The sequence below is a fragment of the Cynoglossus semilaevis genome, chromosome 5 (assembly GCF_000523025.1).
Source record: "Cynoglossus semilaevis isolate Cse_v1.0 chromosome 5, Cse_v1.0, whole genome shotgun sequence".
Lineage (NCBI taxonomy): Eukaryota > Metazoa > Chordata > Actinopteri > Pleuronectiformes > Cynoglossidae > Cynoglossus > Cynoglossus semilaevis.
Window position 1 is genome coordinate 6,692,097 of NC_024311.1, and position 21,650 is coordinate 6,713,746.

Here is a 21,650-nt window from a genome sequence, read left to right on the forward strand (position 1 = left end):
ACATTACTTCTTTTCAACATTCAACATTCAATTATAGAAGATATGTTTAAGTAATGTACGAAAAAAAGATCATGGTTCATCTGTGAAGGTTCTCCGTCCTACAGGTCATTTAATCCTACGATGTTTGTCTAGATTAGCTAAAATTGAGTCAACAGAGAGTTGACTTGTGGGTTATCCTAATACAGCTAAAGTTTATCTCAGTTAGCATGAATGCAGCAAAAATATAAATAAAACTGAAATATAAGCTTTAGTTATTTAAAACGTAGTCAAGCTATTGATGAAGAATGGCTAAACCTAGCCTGCAGCAGAGCTTATAAGACTATTTGTTTCTTGACTTGTTCAGAACAACGATGGCTGAACCAGTTGTTTAGCTGAAATAAGACGACAGCTGTTAGCGCCCTAGCTACAGTAAAAGTCCAGTTATATTAGCTTATAAAAGCAAACAACAACTTAGCTAGTGTTTAGTTAGAAGGTAAATGAAGGTAGAATTTAGGTTGATGACTAAACATTGACATTTCAGTCAGGACTCTGAGTGAAAGGTTTTATTGATGTTCAGTTTTTACACTGATCCAGACAGGACCAGGGATTGGGGGGGGGGGGGGGTGTCATCCACTGCAGCCCATCCTTCTCCTGTACTGCCTTTAGTTGGCAGCAAGAGTCTGGTCGACCCAGCTGCGGAGCATGGTGACACGGGCGTAGACGGCTGGGGTGGAGGTGGAGCAGCGGCTGCTTCCCCAGGACACGATACCCACCAGAGTCCAGGCGTTGTCCTTCTCACACACCAGGGGGCCACCAGAGTCACCCTGAAAACCAGAGTCAGAGCGGGTGAGGCAGAGGCAACACACATGAACAAAACGTGGTGGACGGGGTCTTACCATGCAGGAGGTGGCGCCAGCTCCACCGGCACAGATCATGACATCAGAGATGTTGCTGCCCCAGTGTCTCTTGCACTGGTCGTTGGACAGCAGGGGGAGGGCTGCCTGCTGGAGCCTGTTGGGGGTGGTGGCAGCTGAAGGAGACCAGACATGGAGAGCGTTAGAACTTCCTGTGAACGTGACATCAACACGTGACCAATGTTACAGGTTCCATCTCACCGTTGTAGCGGGTCAGACCCCAGCCGGAGGTCACACAGGTGGTGCCAGCAGCGAAGTTGTCGCTGGACTCAGCCAGGCAGACGGGGGAGACGTTGGTGCCCAGGCGGGCGGGGGTGGACAGCTTGATCAGGGCGATGTCGTTGTTGATGGTGCTGGGGTTCCATCTGGGGTGGGTTAAGACCTAAAAGAAAAAGGGTGGGGTCAGCAGGGCAGGAGTGACAGCTGATGAGATGATGGCGGCGAACGTTCTCACCTTGATGGGCTTCAGGATCTGAACCTGCTCGTTTCCATAGCTTTTGTCGTGTTCACCAACGACCACGCGGTGGTAGGTCCTGAGGGGCGCGGTGAACAGGAAGTAAGTGGTGAGTGGATTCTGTTAAAATCTAAACGTCCTCCACTGTTGGTCGACTGCTAATCGCCGGCTTAGATCGACAATGTATATAAATATATACATATATATATATAAATATAAATAGTATCTTACTATTTTGTAGAACACATAGATATTATGTTTGTATTAATTTTGCCCTTTTTAACAATTGTTGTGCTGTTTTTCCACCAGTTATTCCATAATAGTTAGTTTATTTCTGAAAGCTAACGTCGGTTGTTGTTTTACAGCATCGTGTGAAACTGTCGCTGATAAACAGTCGCTTTTCGCTCTGACGTTGGTTTTAGGATTTTTGATCAACCTAAAATCACCAGTTCAAAGGTGAAAGTGTCTTTCAGTGGGATACGCTACAGCTAGCGTGATGCTAGGTGTGAGGTTGTTGTGCAGCTGACCTGACGTTGCAGTGGGCGGCAGTCACGACCCAGTTCTCATTGATCAGAGATCCACCGCAGAAGTGGAAACCGGTGGATTGCTGAAAAAAAAAAATACTGAGTCAAAGAGAAAGACGAGGAGGAGGAGGAGGAGGGTTTCTGGTGTCGACTCACCTGCAGAGACACCTGCCAGGGCCAGGAGTGAGGTTTGGCCTCCTCACCGTTGACGATGCGGGCGTAGCCGGTCACCACAGGGGTGATGGCGGGGGTTCCGCAGCCTGAGGGGGGGGTGACAGGTGACAAGTGTTAAATTCTGCTGTTTTAGTCTGATCATAAATCTAGACCTAGACCTGGACCTAAACCTGACCAGGACCCAGGTCAGGTTCTTGACAATTCTGAGGAGGATGAAAAGTGACGGTCATTAAAGGACCAGTCTGCTGGTTTATACTGGTTCATTTAAACATATTTGAACCAGTAGAGGGCAGCAGAGATATACTCACAAAGTCAGTTCTTAAACAACAAATTTAAAAAACAGTTTGAATTGACGCAGGAGGAGAGGCTGACCATAGGCGGCGCCGATCAGGGCGAGGCAGGAGAAGATCCACAGGAAGGCCATGATGATGGAGAGAAGATGCCGCTGAACTCAGTCCACGCCGTTTTATCCTGAAACGCACACTGGCTTCAGCCAATCAGAGGCCACGGCCTGTTGTCCAGCTGAGCAGCAGCTGTTTATCACAGTTCAGGACCCACGGTTCACACCCCCTGACCTGGGGCTCTCTGATTGGCTGCTGCCATGTGTTTAACAAAATTCAACAAATTCAGAAGTCGGTGTTTGGATTATTTATAAGGATTAAATAGTATTATAAAAATTCAGAATTTTCCCCATTTTTAACCCCAGAAATGTACTATTAATTAATTAAATTAAAATCCCCCATTTAAACATCAAAAACACATAGATATAAAGAAATATATTATTATATATAATATATTATAAATATATATATATAAATAAAATGGGTAAAATAACCCAGCGAGACAAAGAGAAAAATTAAGCTGGGTTGAACATTTGTAACTTGATGTTTCCTTGTGCCACGGGGAAAATCTTGCAAAAGTTGCTTACTCGTTACTATCGTATCGTGTTTTGGTTAGCTCGTGTCTTGAAGCCCCACTGTATATAATAGGACGGATAAAAACAATCTTTGGGAACCGCTGTAGACATTTCAGCAGTCGACCATATTATGGTCCATATTATGACATATTTATGCTGATATTCACACCTTTGAAGGGTGACAATGACCCCACCTGTTGGTAACTTGAGGTAACTGAAGTCAAAGCTGTAGCACAGAGAGTGGACAGAGGACTGAACTGGTTATACAGAGGCCAAAAGAATGTGCAGCAGGGTAGGGTGGTAAAGTGTGTTGATGTAAAACGACAGACTGAGAAAAATCAGTGAGGAAAATAAGTAGTAAGGAAGTGAAGGAAACTAGGAAAATGTTGAAGGATGACTGGAAGAAAGAGCGACTAGAAGAACCTTCTGGACCTTCACAGTCACCTGGTGACTGGACAGGGACAACCGGGTGTTACTCGGGGACGTGGGAACAGAGCTGATGTCTGTAGTCGTTTCAATGTCATGTCCAATAGATTTCAGCGCTGGTCATGTGACCTGACCTGAGGTAAACTGAGGATCTGTCAGCACTTCTATCTTTGTCTCCTCCTTCATCTCCTCGTCATCCATCACTGAGTTCCACAGGAAATGAAGAAGTTCTGGAACATTTTTAAAGTTGACAAGGTTTCGTTCTGAAGGGAAGGTGAGGAGGGGAGACGAGGGGAGAGGAGAGAAGACAGGAGAGAGGAGTATCTGTCTGCTGGTGTTCAGTGTGTGAAGTCTGTCATCAGACGTCTGATCATCAGGTCTCAGTTAATGATTACAAACTGAGGCAGAGGTAACAGTCAATGAATGATATGTATTTACTGCACTGTACTGCACTGTACTGCATTGTACTGCACTGGACTGTACTGTACTGGACTGTACTGGACTGGACTCGTAAAGGAGATCAACAGTGAAAATGTACTACATGACAGAGATCAACAGTGAAAATGTACTACATGGTGATTGTGTGTTGGTACTGTATGTTATGGAGGCTACACTGTGGAGGAGTGGTGATTGCTGTTGCCTTACAATCACCAATGTGGTCCCAGTTGGAAGGTTGTATGTACTTCCTGTGTACCCCTGGTGTTTCTCCAGCTACTTTGGTTTACTACGTACAACAGTAAAATGGAACTGTAATGACGTGTGATCCAGTGAAGGCAAACTTTATAGGGAGTATTTTTTTACTGGAAGTATGAGTATTAGTCAATGGAACTGTAATGACATGTGATCCAGTGAAGGCAAACTTTATGAACTGTGGGGAGGGAGTATTTTTTTACTGGAAGTATGAGTATTAGTACACAGTTACTGTTAAAACACATTGTTTTACTATAAATGATCCATAAAACTCTCAGACTTTAATTTATTATCTGACTTGATAATATATTAATGAGACGACTACTACTACTACAACTACTACTAGTACTACTAGAACTACAACAGTTTTTTGTTACTGTTATGAAATTGAAAAATGCATTTTATTATTATTATTATTATTATTATTATTGTCCCAGTCCGTCCTAACGTCCTCCTGTGAAGGGAAGTGAACGTCAGCTCCACGCAGGTGAACTCTGTTACTTTGACATCAGCTGACAGGAAACGCTGTCTTCACTGTTATTTCCATGAACTTGTCACGTTGTTTCCAACACTCCGTGTTTAGGTCTCCGGGTCCTGATCTGGACCATGGACCTGGACTTTCCTTCAGTCCTCCTCTGAGCTCCTGCTCACTCCCCCCAAAATGCTGCTGCTGCTGTTGCTGCTGCCACAGGAAAACTTGACCTCAGGCTGGACCGAGGCCGAGGAGGACCACCGCTCCCCGTCCGGGTCCGAATCTGACACAGCGGCTGGCACTGGGCTGGAGACCGGACCAGAGGCGGTGCTGGTACCGCTAGTGTTCGGGTTGATCTTTGTGCTTGGGGTTCTGGGAAACTGTTTGGTTCTACTGGAGACAGATACGGCAGCCTCGGGACACGCGGCGGCGGCGGCAACGGCGCAACCCGCGGCAGCGTTACCAACATCTGGATCGTGAACCTGAGCTCAGCCGATCTGGGCTTCCTGCTCTTCTGTGTGCCCTTCCAGGCGTCCGTCTACTCCCTGCCGCACTGGCTCTTCGGCTCCTTCTTATGTCGCTTCTCCCACTTCTGCTCCAGCGTCTCCATGCTGGTCAGCATCCTCACGCTGGTCGCCATGTCCGTGGACCGCTACTTGGCTGTGGTGCGCGCCGGTAAGGCTGTTCGAGTCCGGAGCCGGAGAAACGCGCTGGTGGGTGTGTGTGTCATCTGGACGCTGTCGGTGCTGTTCTCGGTACCTGTGGCCCAGCACCAGGTGCTGACGGGTCACACCGCCGCACCGAACAGCACCTTCTGCTGGGAGAGCTGGAGCCAACACGCGCACAGGCGCGTGTACAAGGTGTGCGTGTTTGTGCTCGGGTTCGTGGTCCCACTGCTGCTCATCAGCTGCTGCTACGTCAAGGTGAGTCTGGCACACAACAACAACAACAACAACGACGACAACAACAACAACCACAGTAACAACAACAACAGTGTTACAGCAGCACATATAACTTCCTACAATACCACAGCATCTCAGGGCCAAACACACAAACTTCGTCAGCGCTCCTGTAGCGCCACCTGCTGGAGAGAGCATCAAGTCATCCAAGTAGTAGTACCGTGTACCTGGTACTCTGTCTGAGTATCACCAACACAGCCCAGAGCATAAGAAAAGTCAACAGGTTTTAAGGGAAGACTTAACTTTGTCCTCCTGCTGGTCAGTCACCTGGTCAGTCACCTGGTCAGTCTCGTATTCATTTCGTATTAACACCCTGGTGTTGGCAGCTCTAGTGTTTGCGCTTTGAGCAGGTTTTTACGCACAGACGTGGAGAGTGACGTCACTTCGCTCATTTCGCGGCTCCCATTAATGAATAATGTGTTAGTTTGAAGTCAGGTCAAACGGGGTCAGTAATGACTAATGGTTGAACAGGACGAAAAAGGATGAAGTCGAGATTCTGTTTGTTGTTTTAACTGATTATCACATACAGAACACGGAGCAGGAACAAAGGGCGCGCCATAAAGATTGTGCGTAAAAACCTGCGCCAAGTGCGCACACAGCAGCAGCAGCGCAGGGACTTTCAAAATAAAACTCTCTCAGAGTCTTTTTCATCTCAGCGACAGCAGCAGAAATCCACAGGTTTTAAAACAGACACAGAAATATTTAAGGAAACCCTGAGATCAGACGATAACCTGTGTCTGAGAACCATCTGAGTGACCCTGGTGATCATCTACAGGCTGAGGACATGCTGTAGGTCAGGTCTGTGGTCTGGTTTGATCTGATGAAGTTCTCATTCCAACGTCCTCTTCCACAGATTCTGTTTCATCTTCATAGAAAGATCAAGAACACGTCGAAGAAGTCGGAGCGTTCCAAACAAAAGGTACGATTTTCTTCTTCTCTTCTGGTTTTGTTCTCAGCCATCACTCCATGTTCCTCCTCATTTTTCTGTGGAGGTTTTAAAGTAGTCGTATTGAATATGATAACATTAGACGATGGTGATGGTACAGGGTTTCTGACTCCCATGTAGAAGGTTCCAGGTTCAATTCCAAAGGAGAGAAGAGCTGAAAATATCTCTTCGGTCTAAATATAGTCTGTTTTCTTGGCTCTTCATGTTTTTGTTGAGGGGGTCAGTGTCGACCTGCAGCTGAACTTATTTTTCCAACGGTGACTTTGACTGGAAATAGCTTGGAACCAGACCTGGTTTCTGTTGGACCAGTTGTAGTGCGCCTCCTGTGGTTGGCAGCAGACAGTGAACAGACGTGCTGTGGCAGAAGATTAGAGTCCAGTCTGGACTGAACGACTGCTGGCGCTGCTGAGCATAAATATTTAGACAGCTGGACTAAGTATAGACGAGGTTCTCTCACGACAGAGAACCAGGAGGAACCAAAGGTCTGAAGATCGATGACTGGAGACCTGCTGCGGCTGCAGACGGAGGTCTCAGAGTCAGACTGAACTGAAGGCGTCATTAACGGCTTCTGACATCAGAGGAAAATGGTCAACCATTGCCACAGTTCATGACCAATTTACTGGTCCTGGAAACAGGAAACAGTGATATTCACATCACAGAGCATCACGCAGTCACAGCATTTGACTGATTTTATCCTAATCACGTGGTCCTTGAACGCAGCACCCATTCTTATGTTGAGTATAAACCCGCTGGTCAGTGAACGCAACACCCAGCCTTGATGCTGTTAGATTGATGTCTTACAGAGTAACAGTAAAATGTTCTCTCCGTCACTGCAGACAACTCAGACGGTCCTGATGGTGGTCACCGCCTTCGCCCTCTGCTGGTTGCCTCACCACATCATCGTGATGTGGGTGGAGTTCGGCCTCTTTCCTCTGAACGACGCTTCCTTCGTCTTTCGAATCGTCTCCCACTGTCTGTCCTACGGACATTCCTGCCTGAACCCCGTCCTCTACGCCTTCCTGTCTGAGAACTTCCGCAAGGCCAGTCGTCAAGTCTTCGACTGCCATTTCCTGTACTCCACGCCACCTCCAGACGCCATGGTTCGGTTTCACATAGAGAACTTCTCCACCACACTCAGTGACCATGGTGTGACCAGCAGGGGGAGCAGGACATTGTGACAGTGGTGTCTTCAACTCTAACACAGACCAAGATGGCGGCTCAGTCAACAGCTGCCGATGAAAACTCTTCTCATGAACTCTGACATGATTTCTGAGTTAAAATCACTCACAAACATTGAATCTTGGAACTTATTTTTGATACACATTTACTAAACTTTACAAACCTTAGCCTCATATCTAGAAATGCTATGTTTGGCACTGTAGCCAATCAGAAAGCAGGATAGCATTAAGCTAGCTGTAACTGAAACACAGATTAGCTTGGTTACTGAAAAGATAAACATTTTTCTGCCGTTCACATTTCAGCTAATTCCAGCTAACTCTTTATTTTTGCACATTTTTTACCTAAAATGTATTATTTTGTTGTTGTTTTCTTAGCTTTTCACTATTCACTACTGCTTTCTTATAATAAACCATTGTTGTATTCAGTTTTTGGACTTACTGACGTGTGTGTGTGTGGGGGGGGGGTCCTATCTCAGTGGCCAGGCAGTTGGGCCTCTGGGGTTTGAGTCCAGTTGTTTTCTCGTGTGTGACAGGCTCCAGTGGCTTTGGTACCTGAAGAAGAAGAGGAGAAAAAAACTGTTGTTTTGTTTTTCTGATATTTTCAAAAATACTGTAATTATTTTTAACTACAAATCCAAAGGTTCTGTAATCTAAAAATGAAATTCAAACCAAATGTTTACTAGTGACACATTTATAAAATCACAATTATAAAACAGATGGACATTTAAAGTCAACGTACAATGACATTTTTTTCACATTTTTTACAATTGTATCTGTATTTGTCAGAAATGTCAGCAGTGATTCAATTTAATGGTTTATTAAATGTAAATTAAAAATATATTTTTTTACCTTAGGTTAAATATGATCTCTACTCATGTCATCATTTGCTCTCACTTTATTATTTGTGTTCATTATTATTATTATTATTATTAATAATAATAATAATAAACTGATGATGCAGTGATGTTCAGTATTGGCTTTTAATTTAAATTTCTTTTACAGTTTTGTAGGTATTTTAAAATATTGCAACAATATAAATTTAATTAACTAAATTTGCAACTTAACTTTAGCTAAAAGTGATTAATTAGTTCATTTATTACAACTGTATGATTTTTTGTACCATTTATTTGGTCTTTTATTCCGTGGTGACGAATAAAAGCTTAAAAATCGTATGAATCTGTAAAATGTTATTCCTTATTTGACCATCTGAGGGCGCCATAGTCAACCCTTTGAACACTTCAATCACCGCGAGGCAAGATAGTTCATCCGAGAAAGGTTTATGCACAGTGGACGAAAATAAGATTATTGTAAAACGTAGGTGGACACTTGAAGGTCAGATTTCTTTGTCGTAAGTTATATTACCTTAGAAGACAGTAAAGACAGTACATACACACACACACACACACATTTATTTTACCATCAATGATGACCCTAACCCTGGTTAACCAGGATAAATCCACAGCTAACGTATGATTAATCAGATTAAATATTGTAATATTGTAATTTGGACAGATTTATCTACGGTGTCATGGATAAGGAGTTCCGACCTGTGACCAAACCGAACAATGTCATTTATTCTGATCTTAAATTTTCACCAACAAGTTTAAAACATAAATGAAGTAGAACTTCATAAAACTCCAGATCTGTCTCCACTCCAGTCCTTCATGACTGCTGGTCTCTGCTGGTCTCTGTCCCCGGCTGTGGACTGTGGGGGGGCTGTCTGTCCTCAGTGCTGAACACAGACACCAGGTCTCTGACACTGCTGGAAGACCGCGATACCACCGTGTCCTCCTTCATCCTCGTCTTCCTCGGGTTGGTGTTTAGACTCTTGGAGCGCAGAGTCGGGTACATCCTGTGCTCCTCGTCCTCCGACTCCTGTGGTTCTGTCCTCTCCTGGACTGTCTCCGACTCCTGGTGTCCCTCACTGGACCTGGCTTCTCCTCCGACCTGTGTGGTTTCAGTTGCTCCTTCTCGTCCTGTCGTCTTCATCATGCTGGTTCTTCCATTCTGATCTTGAGGAGTGAGGTCTGGGAGGAAACAGCCGGCTGACTTCCTGTTCGAGGATGGACTGCTGCTGAGACTTAAGGATGACGGACATCGTGTAATCTTTGGCGTCACCAGAGGAAAGGACGCTGCTGCGTCCAGACTTGTCTTCTCAGGAGGGTTCTTCTCAACGTCAGAGTCTGTGAGGTCCAGCAGGAGTGACGCAGGGCGGCAGTGGGTGGGTTTGAGGTCAGAGTCACATGAGGAGATCAGAATGTTGACATGGGACAAGGACTGGGCCCGCCCCCTGGGTCCCTCCACCTCCAGTGTGGACGGGAACTCCTTCACATCACCTGAAAACCAGAAGCAGAGGAGTCACGATAGAAGCCAGGTCACTGGTCAGTGCGGTGACCTTCTGACCCTGCCTTCTCACCTGCTGCATCCACTTCCTGTCTTTTTGGACTGGGCTGTACCCTTCGGTCCAGGATCTCAGTGTCCCGATCACCTTGATCTACGTGGTATCGATACAAACTGTAGCCGTCTGCGCTGTTAATGCTGCTGTGACGCAGCAGGGGCGTGGGCTCACAGATAGAAGACCCTCGGGAGCGTGAGCAGATGAGCTCAGCGCGGTCGATGCCTGCGAGTTTCTCCAGAGCGTTCATCATACGACCAGAAAACTCCTCTAACTGAGAGAGACGCAGGTCAACGGTCTGTAGAGACGCCTTCATCGAGTGCTCGCGTTCGTTCACTTCTTCCAGACGCATGGACATATTCTCAACCCTGCATATGCGGCACACGCACACGCACACGCACGCACACACACACAGAGAAGTTAACTTGACATAACTGTTGTTTTCCAGGCTGGAGTCCCACAAGGTTCTGTACTTGGTCCTTCTTTGTTTTTCTAAAATATTAATAATAACTGCTAATTCATATGATGGTTTACAGAAGTGTGTGTGTGTGTGTGTGTGTGCGTTGTTAGTTTACCTCTCCGACGTGACTCTGATTCGTTCGTTGTTTGACGACTGCTTCTCGTCATCTTTCTCTCTGAAATATTCTTCCACACACTGTTCCTCAAACTCATGGAGATTCTTCAGCTCCTCGGCACTCAGGACCAGCTCTGAAACACACACACACACACACACACACACACACACACCACTGTTTTATTTACTACATACTAATAAAATTAAACGTTTGTGATGACTTAACTACATTTTTCCTTCACATTTCATTCAGGTTTAAAGAAAACATTGTGTAAAATATAGATTTTTTGTATTTATTTTTTAATGGTTGCATTTAAAATTGTTTTTAGCTCACATTATAAAATAATTTAACTGTTACATTTCAAAGAATTTTTGTATGAATTCATCATTTGGTATTAAAAAGCTGACTTTTAATTTCATATATATATACATATATATATATATTTCATTTCAAATATTACTATATTTAATATTGATTTTGAACCACTTCCATGTGTTCAGTCGACGCGACACTCACGCAGCCGTCTTTGGTGCTCGTCCTGGTCACCCTCCGGCCGCTGCCTCCATCGGCAGCAGAGCATCTTAAGGATGATGTAGACGTGTGGGAAGATGATGAGGGGGGGAGGCAGGATGGGGCGGTCGTGGAAAGTCATGATCAGCTGGTAACGCTGGAACTTCCACACCTGGTTAGAGATGGACTTCACCTCAAAGAAGGTGTTACTGAGCAGAGGAAGAGGAAAAGGTTAGCGTCCTGTTGTGGACCGCGTCCCCCTGCGTGGACGTTTGCTCACATCAGCTGGTACAGTCTACTGAACCAGGATATAAACACTAACTTGAAAACTGCAATAAGCAGGTTGACCAGCAGGATGTTTGCCACCAGCAGGTAACAGGCCATAATAGCAGGCGTCAGCCAGGCTCCTGGGATACAAGGAGGAAGTTTCTTCCCGTCTTCATCGTACAAGTTATCTCCACAGGGAGCTGAAAGTCCACAGCAGGAGACTTGAACCAGCGTTCACCCAGTCATAGTGACCAGCACAGACATTACTAACAGAGTTCCTGAGCTAACACAGAATCTTTGATTGGAATGAAAAGTGTTTCACTGTAAAAACTCACGGTTGATTTCCATGGCGTACACTGTCCAGGAGGGAGAGTCAGGAGAAAAGAGAGACAGGGTGAGGAGACTGAAGCTGCAGCTGAAACATCACATCAGAGCTGAGCAGGGTTTGAACAAGAACACAGTTCAGACACACAATGAAGTGGATCCTAACTACACCTGGTCCAGGGAAAGAGTTTCTGTGATTCTGACAGGACTCAAAGGGTTACGACTAGTGGACAGAGAAGCAACCTAGTCAGGTCTGCAAGGAGACATAGCTAGGAGATAGTGGACCTTTCACTTAGAACTCTCTGGTCCAAAGAACTGCTGAAGAGTGAGAACAGGGGGGAGGATAAAGGAATGGAGACCAGATGATGGGCTGCCATATTTTCTGGACTAAAAGTCACATGTTTTTTGTAGTTTGACTGGTACTGAGATTTATATTCCAAGGCAAGTTATTTATCAAAATATACATATGTCATATCATCTATGGACACCAGAGGGCATCATCTACATTCGTGAAAACTGACCGGTGGAACAGGGACTTGTTGAAATATATATGTATATATATATTTTAATATATATATACATATATACAAACATATATACACACATATATATTTATATACGTATATATATATTTATGTACAGATATATGTACAGTATATATATGTATATTTTTTTTAAATATCTATGTGATGTTAGGAAACTGGAAAAGTAGGGTGGACGGAATAGGACAGATGAGGACTACCAGGTGATGGACTCTTACTATGAACTCTAGTCTTACGGTCTATGGAGTCGGCAAACACCTCTCCGTAGATCATCCAGTAGGGCATGTAGAAGATGTTCCTGGCCAGCCGCCATGTTGGCTCCTCATCGGGGTGGAGAATGGCCTGCCGTGCCACGCCGAAGCTCATGAGCACCACCAGCATGATGACCACGAAGTACAGCATGTCAATCATCTGAAACAGAGAGCATCACTGGTAATCACCAACTACTGGTGTTGACATGAAGGATTGCTGGGTTGATGAACCGGGGTCATGGTAGGGCGGGGCCACATGGACTGAAAGTCATAACTTTTTTAGCTGATACTCCAAATATATCAATATTATTCCAGAGAATTTTCCTCTGACGACATATCTCACCATCTTGCCAATCATCATGACATACGGCCCGAGGTACTTGTTGACTCCAAAGATGTCTAAGACCCGGATGTACCAGAAGATGATGTCCACACAGTAGATGACACGGCCGTAGCCCATGTAGGGCTCGTTCTGAAGCCGCAGCAGAAGACCCAGCAGGAAGACGGAGATGGCCACCAGGTCGGTGATGTTCCAGTAGTCCTCCAGCCACACGTTGATCTTCTGCTTCAGCTTCCCTGGCTCCGACATCAGGATCTGACAAAGAGCCCAACATTCCAAACGTCAACAGTCTGTAAACACGTGTTGGAAATGATACTGCGACAGGAAGCAAACACGTCCAGTGTTGGAAATGATACTGCGACAGGAAGTCGTCCGAAAAATACCATCTACAAAGTTTACCTGACGAACTTTCTCCAGTCCCAGAGTGATGATGTAAGAGATGACGATCCACTCCTGCAGAGACGGCCATCGCTCCATCTTCACCAGGATGATGTAGTTGTACAACATCAGGTACACCAGGTACGAGATCTGTGCACGGAGCAAGGATCAAAGGGCGATCAAAGGATGTCGGAAACGTATTCATAATAAATACATTGTAAGAAACAGTCGTTAACTGTAGTCGTGACAATAACTACTTCTTTGTGATTGATCTACGTCTTCATATCTTTTTCACGTTTTCATCTTTCTTTTTTTTTTAAGTGTTTAAAGGTTCCATAGGTTCCATCTCTTTTTTTTTTAAACTTGACCAAGTGTTTAAAGGTTCCATAGGTTCCATAGTGGGAGCACGGCTGCCTTTCAAGGTAAGAGCAGAGACTCCTGAGTTTGATTCCCAGGGGAACCACATACCCCTAATGGGGGAAATAAAAGGGACTTTTTTTTTCTTTCTGTGAACTTGCCGTGTTGAACCAGAACTTGGTGAAGGGGGCGGTGTAGAACTCATAGATCTTGGTCCTGATGGGAATTCTTCTGCGCAGTCTTCTGTGGTTTTCTTCTTCATCTCCTTTCTTGGATGTAGTGTCAACGTTTGAGACGGCGTCCTGAAAGGACAGATGCATCATTACCCTGAACATGAACTAAGCAGATGGACGAGATCACTTGTCTCTCTTTTCGGACCTTGCTGGATTTGTTGTCATCGTCTTTGTTGCTGTTTTCTTTGGATGAATTATACAACGACTCCTCGCCGAGACGGAACTCCATGAAGAAGATGGCCGGAGGGAAAATGATCCCGAGAATCACCTGTAGATCAAACAAGGACAAAGACAGATGGTCTCAGAGAGGCAGTTTGAACACCTCCAACATCTGCCCTCACCTCCAACATCTGCCCTCACCTCCAGGCTGTTGCTTTTGCCCATCCTCAGACAGCCCATCCACATGTCCGTCAACAGCATCTGACTGCAGGTGTGGGCGATGAAGTCTCTGTGTTTGGCAGCTACAGCCAGTTTCAGACAGGTGGAGTTGCTCCAGTTCTTCAGCTCGTAGGTCAGCAGCTTCATGGCCACCTGCTCGTCGTGTTTGTACGACTGGTCCAGGAGCTCGTAGGCCAGCTGACCAAATTCTCTGGAAAACACATACAATCAAAGTCAGTCTGTGAAAAAGTGGGGGGGGCGAGTGGGAGAGTTGTGTGGGTGAGGAACTGACCTGGAGTTGTTCTCCAGATCCTGGTAGATGTCGTCCACCAGCTCACTCTGAGAAGACTCGTGGGCCATGGCCTTGTACAGTTTACAGGCCACAAGAGCTTTGGCCATGGCCTCTTCTCCACGCTGCCACAGAAACAGCGCCATCTTTTGACGCTTCATAAGCACCGCCCACACCATCAGCTCGTGGAAAGGGTACTGGAACCGGCAGATCTCTGGGTCGTCTACGTCGATGTCTATCTCCTCCTCTTTCTTTTTGGTTTTCTTTCCTTTTCCCTTGGAGCGAGGCTCATCATCCTGAAGGAAAGAGTTTTCTGGTCAGAAAAAAAAGAGACTGAAAATAAAACAGCAGGTAAAAAGTCTGAAAAAATTACCTCCATCCCAAGAAGTTTCAGGGCTTTAGGCTAAAAAAGAAAAGACAAATAAAACATCCAGGGTGAGGAGGAGAAGACAATGGTTTTACTGTGGGGGAGAGGGGTTGGGGGGGCTGTGGAAACTGGAAGTCACTGCTATAATGTCATATGAAACAATCACCCAAGTTAATTTACACCAAGTATTTCATCAGTTATTGCTCCTGTTGTACAGCTGGACTTCGACTTCACTGCTTCTCCAGTTCATCCTCCATCATCAGATGTGGTTTATAATAAATGTCTACGGCTGTAACATGCATCGGAAATTATATTTATGTTGCTCTTCAGTTGTTGTTTTATATATTGACAGTTAACCAGGTCAATCAGACCAGACCAGTTGGTGATGGGATTTTACAGAGTTCTGACAAAGAAAAGATCAGTGGATTTGGTCACAGTTTGACTGGAGATCATTTGGTTTGAAACTAAATCATGAATCACATGGTATCATGAATCACATGGTATCACGAATCACATGGTATCATGAATCACATGGTATCATGAGTGACGTGTATCTCCAGTATATAAATGTCACTCACTCTCTTGAGGCCGTACAGGTTGTTGTACAGAGTCCTGAAGCTCTTCCTTGTGTAGTTGCAGCGATAAGCCCCGCCCATCAGAAACTCCAGTACCAGGCCAATGTCGATCAGTGTGATCTGGTAATCTGGGGGGAGGTTCCCCTGCAGCACAAAAATCAAACTTCAAGCATCGGAAAAAATTTCATCAGGAATTTTCTACCCTGTATAAAATCATGTTTCATTTCACCTTCTTCACATCCCTGACCACAAACTGGAGAGTGTTGGCTGGACCCAGTTTCTGGAAACACAATCAGAAGATGTCATTCAACCTGTTTGCTTCTGTTAGAGTTCTATTCATTTTCTGAAAGGTGAAGGAAACAGACGCTGCTCTCTAATCTGACTGTCATGTTGAGGAGAATGTGTTTGAGAGACGCAGATTAATGTTAAAGAGCGAAACCACTGATGGACGATAAGCTGCACATGTCACCGAGACTATAGAGGTTAATGTTAAAAGCTTTGTTTCCAAGCCCCGCCCTCGCTAACTTTCTACTCCATTGAGCTTTAGCCCCTGGTCAAACCATGTGACTGCTCTCTCTAAAAGGTTATGAACAGGTTGGTGAGCACTTATCCTACTGTTCTTATTCATTGCCTGTACCGTCTTCACATACTTCTCTGCCACCCCTGACATTTAGTAACATGGTACTGGTGAATAGGCCAGTTCTCACTGGAGAGAGCAGAATCTTCAGCCTCTCCTTTTATCTATGGTGTGGGACGGGAACTTTACTGTTGGCACACCATCGGCCAATCACATGCAAGAACAGATTTGACTCATACCCTGCAGAAACTGAACTACTAGGAACAAGTAAAAACATTTTCAATTAAATCGATTACTTTGCTTCAATTAAATTCATTTAATATCTGCAACAACTAGATCTAAACTGTGGCTTTAAAATACTTTGACTCTTCATTTGTTCATGGCTAACTGTTTCATCCAACTGTTTCATCCACCGCCGTCATCGCACACTGACCGTGTTATAAAGCTCCTCCAAACGAGGAATCGTCAGTAAGTGATGGATGTTCACGCCGTTTTCAATCAGCAGCTTCACAAAGTCCACTCTGTCCAGGACCAACGCGTCCATCATGGACTGTTCCAGTGAATTCACCTGTAGGGGGCGTCATTAGGAGTATAACATAATGTTATTGCTGAATATTGCCTTTCTTTCACCTGAACAGTTTTGATGCCATGAGATCTGAATGATGTTGATGGTGTTAGTGTTGTTGTTGTAGTTGGTGATGTCATTGCCTGTTGTTGTTGACTGTGAGGTTGTGGTGTAGTTTTTAGGAGAGCCAGGTCTCCTGGTGTAGTGTGTTGTTGTAGTACAGTGTTGTTGTTGTTGTTACTGGTGTTGCTGCAGTTGTCAGTGTCCTGGTTGCTGTTCTCAGGTCTCTCACCCAGCTCAACAGCTCCAGTTTCCTTGGATCTGTCTCTTCAGGTGGTTCTGGTTTCGTTTTTCCTCCTTTTCCTTTCTTCCCTTTTGCTTTTCCTTTAGCTCCTCCTCCTCCTGCTCCTCCTGCTGCAGCAGCTCGCTGGGCTGATGGACTTTTGGGACGGTCAGTAGCCAGAGCAGAGACAGGCTGGACAGACAGAGAGGCAGAGAGAGAGAGACAGTCTCTAAGCTCTTTGTTTGGTGGACATGTTGTCAGAGACACCAGTGAAGACTCACAGGCCAGTGATGTCCATGGATGAAGATCTGATTGTGGGCGATGTCCACTCTGTTCCAGGCCAGAGCCAAGTTGAGTTGGTCTGTGGCCGAGGCATTTGTCCCTGAAAACAAACAGAAAAGACACTGTTGTAAAATAAATTTAAAGACAATAAACGGCTGCAGAACAGACGCTGCACTGACACATGACGAAGTCGTACCTTTTAGTAGAGCAGTGAGAATTGACATCTCAATGTCCTGTTGTCCTTCAGAACCCATCCTGAACACTGTGATCTACACACACACACACGTTAGCCTGCTCTGAGGGAGCACAGCACATGTTAACACCTAGGAGACATGATGATATCGTTCACCTAATGCTAATATCTCTCTCATGATACACAGCATTATTTCTGTTGACATCTGTGAAGCTAAAGGCTAAACGCTATATGTGTCTGTTGTACACGTTACCATCTCAAGCTAACATTTGTGTGAGGTCACATGGTGACGTCTTTATGACACTCTAAAAGACCCTCGACATCAGGCTGTGTGTCAGGTCCAGGAGACATCGGTCCAACACTCAGGGACAACTGTTCCTGGTGATTCCATGTTTTTTTTTTTTTTGCATTTTAATCCCAACAACAAATCATTTAAAGTGATTTAATGGATTTTTATTCTCCCTACATTTATCAGCAGCTACAGCTGTTGTCAGGAGGCAGCAGAGGATTGTGGGATTAAATCATCGGATGGAGGGTCACGACAGAACAATCTCCACTAAGAGCAGTGGTCAAAAATAAAACCATTTGTCATTATGGGAATGTCACAATGGACCGGTGTCAGGACCCCTCCACCCCCCAACAGTATTAACCCCGTGCTGACCAGAAGTCTTAGCATTGTTAATAGACTAGTCCATAGAAATGGCTTGTGAGCCTGTGACCATGTGACCTACCAGAGCTTTCTTCTTCATGCACTCCATCACCATGAGGAAGATCTGCTGCGCCTGGCCGCGGTTGTAGTTAAACGTTTTCTGGATGGTGACGAGAAGCTGATCTTTGACGCTGTCACTCACCAACCTGAGAACATCAGGGAAACCAACAGTTGAGCCACGCCTGTGATGACTTGGGTCGTACTGGTTTTCTACTGCCTCGTGTGGTAGGTTCGTGTCAGTGCTAACTTACTGATTGAACCACATGTTAATCAACCACCTGTGTGTACAGTGATTTAAACCCACTCTGGTTGAGGGGGGTTCATGGCATTCTCACCCGTCCTCCTCGCAGTATCTGTGAGCGAAGGAAATGATGTCTGATGCTCGGCCGCTGCCGTCACAGACGACAACAGGGACAGGGGGGTCTTCTTTCAAACTCTCCAGAACTATGGCAATCACGTTGGGACCACCTTCCAGGATCAAACACACCAATGGGACACCTTGGCCCAGACCTGAGACAAACAGTCAATTTGTTGAAGAATCTTTTGCCCCCTCCACCCCCCCGCTCACCCCTCATCCAGACTAAGAAGACTGAATATAAGTGTCACATGACTAACGTGTGTTGATCTTTTGCAGAGCGATGTGCTTCTCCAGCTGTCGGCGAAGGCGGACCTCGGCGCCGTACTTCCCGCTGGTCCCGTTGTCAGAGAGGATAAAGTGGGAGTGGCTACTGTTCAGCACCGCCAGCTTACTGAGTGGATTGGACATGGTCTGGTAGGGTCTGGTCACCTTGAACAAACAAAGTTCTGTTTAGTTGAGTTAAGTTCTAGTTCAGTCCAGTCCAGTTTTTTTTTTTGTTTTTTCTCACGTACATCTCGTCCAATCAGGTCCTCTTTGTTCTCGATAATTCCCCACGGTGCGATGCCGATGGCACAGACTTTCCCCCTGGACTTGGACGAATGATCCTTCAGAGCGTCTCCAACATGGCGGATCACTCCTGAAACCAGGGATGGAGTCATTCACCTCTTCCTTATTAACAGATTAGTTTTAGCACTGACTGGGTCATAAATGTTATTAGCCTTGTTAGCAAAGTGACTTGACATAATTTAAGGTAAGTAAGTGGGCTAGATAGCCTAGCGTTGAGGTAATAAAGATTTCTAACCTTATTACTAAGTTAGTTTGCTCAAGTACAGATTAACCAGACCATCAATAATATACCCTGACTTTACATTAGTGAAGAGTTTGGAAACATATTTTAAACAAGGCTACATTAGATAACAGTAGGAAGGAGATTATTGATCAGTAGATATAGCTGGAAATACTAAAGGAGTATTAATGAAATGTAACTAAGAGTCTGTGCAGCGTTGACAGCCGTTCACAGACTGGGTGTGTGCTGAGTCCAAACCTGTGCTGACTCCCCCGGTGTAGATCCAAGCCCCGGTGGTGACTGCAGCTTTGATCAGTCCTTTCCCAAACACCTGCTTCAGTTTAGGGGGGAGGTCAAAGTTCTGGAGACCACCGTGCACAGAGATGAGTAACGTGGGCAACTCCAGCTGCCACTCCTTCAACATCAGCTGCAGCAGGGACTCAGGCCTGGAGTCGTAGGACACTCGGATGTACTGAGGAGGAGCAGGAGGACAGTGGGGACCTGGTCAGTGACACGTCTCTCACACACACACTCATCACTCCGGGGTCTTCAGGTACCATAGCCTTGTTGTTGTGTCCTCCACCCTGGAACTCAATGACTCCGTAGGCATCGGTGGGAGACGTGTGGGTGTGTTTGGGAGGACTCCACTTCTCTACAGTCGGGACGTCCAGCTGCACCAGTGGAGCTCCTCCATCGGGTTCAGCTGCAGCAGGGACAGAGGAGTGCTGCGCCACCAGCTGGCCACAACTGCATCTGAACAAGCAAACAGCAGAAACATTTTTAAACCATTGCAGTGTTTAAGTTTGTTTGTGAATAGGGACAAATCTTTGCATGTATCTGTACCTGCTGGTGTCTTTGCCTGTAATGATCTGGACGCACTCTCTCTTCAGAAACGTCCTTTCAATCCAGGCACGGTGGACCTTTGGACAGAGTAGATCAGTAGAATGACAGTAGAATCTGGTAGTTTACCTCAGTGGGGAGACTCAGACACAGTAGTTTCAGTCTGTCCTACCCTTTGTGACGCAGTGGACACACTGCGTTTGATGGAGGAACGTTTGAAGGATCCATTCGTGTCCCTTCTTCCCCTGTTGTCCATGATAATGTTCAGCTGTCCTCTGACATTCTTGTCCTACTCCTTCAAACTTTGGTTCTCTCCCTCTCCATTTTTCCTGCCGTCCTGTCTTTTCACCTGTTTCTTACCTATTTTACTCCCTCTCCTTCCTTCGTCCACATCACCCTCCTCAGACCTGCGTGCTGTCCTTCTTCTGTCCTCCTGTCTCTGGTGCCCTGTCTTGTCTTCTTCAGTCTGCGTGATCTTCTGCCTCTGGTGTCCACCCTGCAGCCAGTAAAGTCCTCAGGACTCTGCCGTGGGTCGAGACATGCAGAGACCTGCTCTCTGTAATCTGGATTAGTTGATGCTCCTTTTTAATGCACACAGATTTAATAAATGGTGACTGAAGATAAACCGACTGGAGGACAATTCATTGTCCCACACACAGTTCTTGTTACAGCTGCTGAAGGTCAGTGGGTGAAGTGGATCTAACCCTGGTCCAGGATGGACCTGGATTAAAGTAGATATGAAGTTGCTCAAATCTACACAGTACAGTATGAACAGCTGCAACCATGAGGTCATGACATCAGCATCGAACCCATCAGTGAAACACCTGGTGCTCTGAAAAAACTGGCCACAGTTCGGATTCTGAAAATGTATACAGTGATGGATTTGTACAAGGTGGAGCTGTGGGCCTGGATCTCAATATCCCCTGGCTCTGCTGGTCATGAGTCCAAATCCACTTGTGTTCTTGAATCAGGATCAGGATTACGAACCTGGGTGTGGCTCTATAGAAGGATCTGAACTTCCATGTGGGTTTGGACCAGGATCTTCTTCTGGCTTTTTTTCTTGTTTTGTTTTGTTTGTTTTCTTCTGGCTTTTTTTTCTTGTTTTGTTTTGTTTGTTTGGGGGGGGTTTGGATCAGGATGTAATGTACTTATTTCTTAGCTCAGGACTTGACGCTGTTAAAGAAGCTGGTGGCTCTGATGTTATGTCAGAGGTTCAACAGTGACCTCTGGTGTCTATACGCTCCACTAACACATAACCCAGGTTCCAGACGCGGATCCGACATTGTCGTTCATTTTTCATGTAGTATTTCCGACCACTTTTTTTCAGGGTCATTTTTTCCCTTTTTACATCAGAGAAAACAACACGAGACTACAGTTTATTTTTTAATTCCAGTTTTAAAATAAAAATAAAAATAAACCACAATAACATCAAACCTGCAGTTTTAAGACGAGAGATTGTAACAAATAATAGGACATGAAAAAGATCCAGTATTTTTTCCTTCATTGTTTACTTTCTAGTTAACTTGATAAGCTATAAACAGTTAGCTTGGTATTAGCAACAGAACAGTTTTAAGCCCCAAATGTATTGTTTGCTTATAAATAAAAAGCAAAATAAAAAGTTAGGCATCAGTTGTTGTTTAGTT

The 21,650-nt window shown here is 45.2% G+C and overlaps 3 protein-coding genes across 3 annotated transcripts; 1 reads left to right on the forward strand and 2 right to left on the reverse strand.

The window, feature by feature from the left end:
• Positions 1-527: 527 nt before the first annotated feature.
• LOC103378820 (chymotrypsin B-like) lies at positions 528-2,566 on the reverse strand. Its single transcript, XM_008310166.3, has 7 exons — positions 2,418-2,566; positions 2,028-2,131; positions 1,875-1,954; positions 1,348-1,426; positions 1,095-1,275; positions 876-1,009; positions 528-803 (listed from the first exon to the last, which is right to left on the reverse strand). Exons 1-7 carry the CDS (start codon positions 2,467-2,469, stop codon positions 642-644), a joined length of 792 nt encoding a protein of 263 aa, XP_008308388.1. The 5' UTR covers positions 2,470-2,566; the 3' UTR covers positions 528-641.
• Positions 2,567-2,916: 350 nt separating this feature from the next.
• Positions 2,917-8,512, forward strand: galr1b (galanin receptor 1b). Its single transcript, XM_008310167.3, is given in 5 exon segments — positions 2,917-3,796; positions 4,661-4,948; positions 4,951-5,472; positions 6,362-6,427; positions 7,291-8,512. Coding segments are annotated over 4 exon segments (1,140 nt in total). The 5' UTR covers positions 2,917-3,796; positions 4,661-4,738; the 3' UTR covers positions 7,633-8,512.
• A 110-nt stretch (positions 8,513-8,622) lies between these two features.
• Positions 8,623-20,116, reverse strand: LOC103378850 (transient receptor potential cation channel subfamily M member 1). Its single transcript, XM_017032713.2, has 27 exons — positions 20,011-20,116; positions 19,725-19,920; positions 19,426-19,639; positions 18,893-19,017; positions 18,638-18,809; positions 18,358-18,532; positions 18,045-18,168; positions 17,317-17,389; positions 17,120-17,220; positions 16,848-17,030; positions 16,424-16,558; positions 15,643-15,693; positions 15,417-15,557; positions 14,845-14,874; positions 14,475-14,767; positions 14,165-14,393; positions 13,950-14,072; positions 13,733-13,873; positions 13,236-13,364; positions 12,840-13,091; positions 12,482-12,656; positions 11,715-11,735; positions 11,435-11,579; positions 11,119-11,321; positions 10,603-10,735; positions 10,049-10,395; positions 8,623-9,968 (listed from the first exon to the last, which is right to left on the reverse strand). The coding sequence occupies exons 2-27, from the start codon at positions 19,725-19,727 to the stop codon at positions 9,295-9,297; spliced, it is 4,392 nt and encodes a 1,463-aa protein (XP_016888202.1). The 5' UTR covers positions 19,728-19,920; positions 20,011-20,116; the 3' UTR covers positions 8,623-9,294.
• Between the last annotated feature and the right edge of the window lie 1,534 nt (positions 20,117-21,650).